This window comes from Neovison vison, chromosome 1, assembly GCF_020171115.1.
Source record: "Neovison vison isolate M4711 chromosome 1, ASM_NN_V1, whole genome shotgun sequence".
Classification (NCBI taxonomy): Eukaryota; Metazoa; Chordata; class Mammalia; order Carnivora; family Mustelidae; genus Neogale; species Neogale vison.
Genome location: NC_058091.1, coordinates 16,341,961 through 16,348,709, shown reverse-complemented (window position 1 = coordinate 16,348,709; position 6,749 = coordinate 16,341,961). Strand labels below are relative to the sequence as shown.

Below are 6,749 nucleotides of genomic sequence, written 5' to 3'. Positions count from 1 at the left end.
TAAAATCTTTGAAAAACTAATTAATAATCACAAAAACAAATTAGAAATTAATTTATTTTTTATAATAGAGATATGTATGTAAATTATGTAAATTTTATAATATAGATATATGTAATGTAAATTATGACCATGTTTATGTACATGGTCATAATTTACTGTAGAAATTTATTTAGATATATGTACACGTTCATAATTTACTGTAGAAATCAGTCACAAACATAATGTTATTCCATTTAAAAGTCAATGAGGTTGTTTCTCAGGACACAGAAAAAAATCCCTGAAGTTCCATAGCTTCAAACAATATCTTTTTCATTTATAGCTTCAAACAATATTCAAACAATAGACGGGGTCTATCCCTGTCCTCGTGGCAGTGGCTGTGACCTGTACTGACTGTCGGCAAGGACATGGTCCTCTTACAGAGAAGGATCCGATATTGCACAACCAAAGGACAAGATGGAAAATGTTCCCTTTGTTGAGATTCCTTAGTCAAGTATCTAAAATTTAAGTGAAGGAATTCCATCACTTAGCACCAGCAGGAAACGGCATAGAATATGCCAGTGGAAAGTGCTGAACAGGAGAGGCACGAAATGCAAGAAGGGACATGGGAGGTTCTGTGTCCTGCACCAGGTCATTGGACTGAAGTCTCTGGAATTGTAAACTTAGAAGTGCTGTTGGTCTAATGATGAACAGCAGCTCATCCAAAGGCAGCTGGCCCAGAAGCAGAGTCTCTGAGCTAGTCCCCACTCTCAGGGGCTTCTTGGTAGCCTTGGAAGCCTGAGAAAAGAACAGGTATTTGTCTCTGTGGCTGAGGAAATCCTGGGTCCCCTGTCCTGGGGCTGCCCTTCACCAGCACTCCCCACCCCAGAGCCCAGACCTCACCCAGGGACATGCATTTCCCCCCAGCCATGAACTTAGCCCTAGGCCCATCACCTTTACAAACCTCCTCCCTCCTGAACCAAATCACGGAGTCAGCCCCAGACCCTGTTACCAATGGTGGGGCTCAGGACCAAAGTGAGTAAGAAACCAATGTAGTCATGTGACTCAGGATCCCATGCTATCTCTCATGGCAGGTCCTAAAGGACTTGCTGGGGGATCTGACAGATGACAGGGGCCTGCACTTAACACCTCTACCTTGGGGAACCCTGTGGGCAAAGATCCTTCTTTTCCTTTCCTTCCCAGCCTCCTGCAGTCAGCACACAGAGCTCTTAGTCTGATGATCCTTCCCCCATCCCATCCGTTCCTGGTCCGGCTCAGCTGGGAGCTCACCGGGGAGCTCAGTTAGCCCATCCCCCAGGTCGGCTCTGCTCAAAGCAGGGGCTGCTCAGGGGCTCAGGATCTGAGGTCTGCAGGAAGCTGGCTGCCAGGGACGGCACCAGCCTCAGCCAGGGTCCCCACTGTTGCACGGAGAACTGGCCTCCTTCTAGTCCCATCACGCACAGTCTCTACTGTCCACTTGCTGCCTTACATGTGAAGACCCAAGCCACATTCTGGGGGAACATGGCACTACTGTCCAGCCCTTTGAGGTGTCTGCAGAGGCCATCCTACTCCCTTTACCTGGGATAAGACCTCGGCCCTTTGTCTTTGTAACTGCCTGGATGGAGTCCCCTTCTCCTTGAGATGTCCCATGGAGCCGCCATGCTGCTCTCACTCAAAGGGGAGTACAGCCCATGCTGTGTGTCCCCGCTGTCCCCACACCACCCACTCTGGGCCCTAATTGACTTTCTCCAATGAATAACCCGATCAGAGCCAGGCCTGACTTCCCTCAATCCCTTTAGCACCAACATGCCTTAAGTTGTGGTGTGGGCCTTTCCCAGTGGCCTTAACAGTGAGTGAGGCCATATCAGACCTCAGAGCCAAGCCTGTACAAGTAGTTGCCAACACGTGGTATGAGATCTCATTCATCTAGTCCCGCTGCCCTTTGAGAAGGTTCAGGCAGTGGGCAGGGGTGAGGCTGGGAATTCACCATTTCCTGTGCTCACACCAGGCCATCTGCCCCTCCCTTCCCTCTCAATCTGCTCTCACTACCTGTCCTTCTAAAGAAGTTCCACGCAGGGTGTTGATTTTTGATGATTCTGGAAATTATAATGATGACAATGGCGATGGCAACAGTGACTCCAGAGCTCACAATGACCATCCTGATGTTCCTGGTCGGGGCTGAGTCTTGCTGTGTGGTTGGTGGCACTGAAATGAAAATGCAAGGGTCAGAGCCCCCGTCTCTGGACTCCAAACTGGGGGAGGCTTCATCAGCTCCTGCTGACCCAGGTCCACCCCACCAGGCAGATGGTGTCTATCTGTCTGTCACTGTCCTTGTGGCAGCTGCTGTAACTAGTCCTGATGTCGGGAAGGAGGGAGGGGATGCGTCCTGCCCCTTAGGGGCTCCTACAGCCAAAAGGGGAAGCAGGGTTTGCAAGGTAAGCAGTCGCTCCTGCTGACAGGAGGTGATGCGACAGGATGGTGACAGCAACAGTCCAGGTGACAATGAAGGATTTCCAGCAATACACCGGGTGGCATGGAAAAGACAATAATTCTCAGAAAAGGGAGCAGTAAGAACACCATCTCTGGAAAAGACTGATGCTCCCCTGTTTGGGGCAGCAAGAAACCCAAGAAATACCCGAGCTCAAAGGTATGTGCAGCGAGGAAAAAATTCCAGGAAGTGAGAAGGGAAAGGAAGGATGCTAAAACATTCCTGTAGTCATTATTCTGCCAGGAACATTTGCCATGGATGGATGAATATCTCTATCTCCCTCAGACACACACACACACACACACACACACACACACCCTGCCCACACTATGGGATAGGTCGAGGTCATTTCAAGAGAACCAGCACTCCATCCAGTCTTCTGAGTTACCTGTGGTCTCCTGTGTTTCATCCCAGTGCTCCCATACGTGCTGGAGCCAGCTCTTACAGTCTCCGTTTGCAGTCCCCATGAGGAGCTTGGTCAGCTCTCTGTCACTGTCCAACGTGCCCTTGAACCATTGGCCTCCGGGAGGAACCACTGTCCACTTTCTGTTCTCTGGGTCAAAGAGGCAGGTGATCTGCTCACTGAAGACAAACTGCCAGGATCCTCTGGTGTGTCCATGGGCCCCACGCACACACATGAGCCTGCCCTGCATGGTGAGACAATCTGCCCCCACCCCCACCAGCAGAAACAGGTTAGCCTCTGGTCTTGACCAATCCTTTGCCCCACCCGCTGCGCACTCCTCAGCTCCCCTTCTGCCTTCCTGGTCCTGCTCTTGCCTCCTTTTCTGTTTGGGCTGCTGGGCCACATGTGTGGGACCCACTTCAATGTTTTACATGAACACAATAACTCTCCAGCCCTGCCAAAGCATTCTCCTTCTGCCCTGGGCCTTCAGACTCACCGCTCTTAGTGAAAATTTTTGTTTTGATGTCCAGTAGTTTCTTTCTGAGCTCTTCCCCCAGGTCTTTCAGAGGTTCCATCTGTGTGCCCCAAAATGCTGTGTCCTTAAGCTTCATCCCCATAGGACCAACAGGTTTGACCTCCTTGCTCCCACAGACATAGGAAAGAAACTCGTTTCCATTGACCTGGCCTTGAAACTCACACCATGATGGTCCAGGCCTGGGCTGAGATGTGATGGAGAAATTGTAGGAAAGCGAGAGAGCAGCTGCGAAGGGAAAACACGGGTGGAGATTGGGGCTGGAAGAGAAAAAGCAGCAGGCACCCCTCTGCCATCCAGGTGACAGCAGTGGCATCCCTGTAGGGCTGAGCTGGCAGAACAAGGACTGTCCCTGCACAGCCCCTCCCCCCAGCAGTAGAGGCTGCTGCTCTTCCCCTGTTGGGATAGGATCAGGATGCCTCTGACTGGCAGGAGGCCGCATAGCCATTGAAATGTCCCCTGTATCTACCAGGCTGATACCCAGCATCTCAGCCTTTGACAGAACAGATACAGCAGGAAATGCCAAACACGAAACTAAACACATGTCTTCCAACTGGGCTCATGGACAGTTCTGGAGAACTCTTTATACCAAAGTCATAAAAACTGTACTTGGAAAAAAAAAAAACTGTACTTGGAGAAGGGCACCAGCGTTGTCAAGAAGGTTGGTGATGTCTGTCTGATGTCTGATTGGCTGAAGGAGGCGGTGTTGCAGAAACAAACACCCATTAGTAATTGGGTGAAAAGTCCCGAAATAAGATATTTGAGGTGCAGGCGCCCAACTGTCTGAAACAGGGATACGGCAAAGACTGAAATGATCCTAGAGGCTGGAATGCCATCCAGGCCTGCCCCACAGAAAGCGAAAGCTCTCCATCTCTTGGGTTCAGAGAACATGGTGATCCTAGAGGCAAAATAGCCAGATGGCCAACCCAGATGCTGCTGGATTTGAACAATTAAATCAATGACCAAGTCCCAGGATGGATGAGGAGGAACCTGAAAGCAAACACCCAAGAGAGAGTCTGGATTCTCTGCCTGGGTTCCAGACCCAAGCCCCTTCTCGGAGCTGGAACCCTGTAGTAGAAGCACAAGGCTGCTTCCAAGCAGGGGGGACCCTTCAGGTCAACAGCACGTGCTGTGCTTCCTGCTGGCCTTCTGCAAAGGGTCATGTGGTCATTCGCAGGGGTGGGTAGACACGGGACCAGAGACCATGCAGACATTGTCACTGGACCTAGTGTGTGAGTTGACATCGTCCTCAGGGATCCTAGTGTCTTCAGGGCCCTGTCATTGAAATGGTGCGGGGCAGCTGGTATTGCAGATGACGAGAAGTCACCTGCCCCAGGTCCTGTTCACAGTGACACCATTGGCTCAGGTACCCGTGTAGTGGTCCTTTCCCATTCCCCACACTTGTTACAGGAGTGAAAACTGTTTGTAGTTGAATTACCTGTGGGTTGGGGGCTGGGTGGCAGGGACATTCAAGTCCAATATTCTCACACTGTCTACTCTTTTCTCCAAACACAATGTTAAAACTGTGCCCTACCCTGGATAAAATGAGTTGAGCATCAACCCTAAAACCTCTGTAAGGACACAGGGGTGTGAGCCCTATCCTATTTTCACTGAAATGTGGGCCTGGTGCAAAGATTCTATGTGTATATTAATATTGCATAGGTCTGTGTTGTAATTGCTCAAGTCTGTGTCCTTAGCAGGGGAGCAGCCAGAGACAATATCTGGATGATTGTGTGGCTGGACCTGCTCCTTGGGCCACACCACCCTGTGACACAGTTACTGTAGGAAAATGTTCTTCCATGCCCTGTCACATCCTAATATTGAAATGTTAGGTAGAGACACCACCCTGTGATGAACGGAGGGAATGACAGTTGAGTTAGTGGAAATCACAGCCCCTAAGAGGCAGGTGTAGTCCTGGGGTATCAGAGTTGCCTACCCTGAGCTGGGTGGTGCCAGGATGTGGCTGGTGAAGGAGCGCCTGGAGCTGCATAAGCCATAGCTGGGAAGTGTAATGGTGGACAGCAGTGGGGTTGGTGACTCGTGGAGAAGTTGCGTCAGTGGCAGAGTCGTGGAGTTGTGCCTGGTCCAGGCCCTGTGCGATCGCCCTGTCCTGCCCACAGTCTGGAGCTCGGGGGCTCGGGCTCCGGCTCCCCGAGGGGGCAGGCGGGGGCTGGGGGCGACAGCTGACTCCCTGCGGCGGCCTCTCCCTCTCCCCGCCCTGCTCCGCGCGCCTAGAGCCTGGCAGTCCGTGGTCGCCCAGGTCCCCTCTTTTCCGTCCCAGAGGGCGACGAAGTCCCGACGGATTCCGCGAAGCGGGAAAGGAGCCCGCGGCGGGGACTTGGTGGAGTGGGGGTAAGGAGAGGAGAGGGCGGCCCTAGCCAGCGACAGGTCCCCAAGGCCCCGGGACTCACCTGTCTGTCCTCCGCCCGGCGTCGCGCCCTCGACCAACTCGGCTGGCGCCGCCGTGATCCCGCGCACGAAAAACAGCAGAAACGGGAGACGCAAACACGGTGTGAACTTGGTGGCGCCCGTGGGCTCCGCGGCGACCCCGAGTCGGGGGCGGCTTCTGAACGAACCCGCGGGCCGGGAGCCGGGGCGCGCCTCCTGTGGCCGGGCCCGGGGTTCGCAGGAGTTCACGTCTGTTTCACACAGGTGGGACTGCATCTCGGCAGGTCCAGGAGAAACTTCGCAATTTTCTTCCAATCTTCTTCTTTTCGTATTTGAGAGAGAGAGAGAGGAAAGGGAGCGGGAGCAGGGGGCTGGCGGCCGCGGAGGAGAGGCTCGCGGACTTCCCCGGCGGAGCCCCAGGCGGGTCGGTGGCGGCTCCCGTACTCGGAGGCTCCGCGAGCTTCCCAGGCGGGATTCGGAAGGGAGTGGAGGAGTGATTTACCTGTCCTCCAGGTGCTCTGGGTGCTGGAGGCGGGGCGAAGGTGGTACTCAGGCGGGCTCAACCCCAGAATTCCGCATCTGGGCGCAGCCAAAGACAGACGCTTAATTGACTGAGCAGCCCAGGCGTCCGTGAGTCTTTGAAACCTGAGAGGAAGGTTCTCAGGGCCGTCCTTCTAGTCAATAAGCAGTCTTCCTGCTGAGTGCACTGGACCTTTGGCCCCCGAGGAGGACAAATGGCATCATATTTTAAAATAATTTTAAAAAATGGTAAATATGGTCAAACCACATAAAATTTACATCTGGGTCATTTTTGGTGACGTTAGTTTTAAACCTCTCAACAATGAACGTTGTTTCTACAATAAATCTAGTGTACCCTGATTGTTAGGACTTTTATTTTTTATATTTCTGCCCCCCCCCCATTTTTAGGGTGTCTTTTGAAAACAGTGTGTGCACTGGATTAT

General features: G+C 52.5%; 1 protein-coding gene across 1 annotated transcript; it reads right to left on the bottom strand.

Annotated features, from left to right (window-relative positions):
• Positions 1-254: 254 nt before the first annotated feature.
• LOC122898126 (UL16-binding protein 3-like) lies at positions 255-6,063 on the bottom strand. Its single transcript, XM_044236230.1, has 5 exons — positions 5,811-6,063; positions 3,364-3,627; positions 2,853-3,128; positions 2,026-2,181; positions 255-774 (listed from the first exon to the last, which is right to left on the bottom strand). The coding sequence occupies exons 1-5, from the start codon at positions 6,061-6,063 to the stop codon at positions 734-736; spliced, it is 990 nt and encodes a 329-aa protein (XP_044092165.1). The 3' UTR covers positions 255-733.
• Positions 6,064-6,749: the final 686 nt, after the last annotated feature.

Bases quoted from the DNA above. Each gene is read 5' to 3' on its own strand.
- LOC122898126 (XM_044236230.1), bottom strand. From the start codon at position 6,063: ATGCAGTCCCACCTGTGTGAAACAGACGTGAACTCCTGCGAACCCCGG. The intron at 2,182-2,852 runs GTAACTCAGAAG...TTTTCATTTCAG, and splicing joins TGAAACACAGGAGACCACAG to TGCCACCAACCACACAGCAA. The intron at 775-2,025 runs GTAGTGAGAGCA...TTCTTTTCTCAG, and splicing joins GAACTTCTTTAGAAGGACAG to GCTTCCAAGGCTACCAAGAA.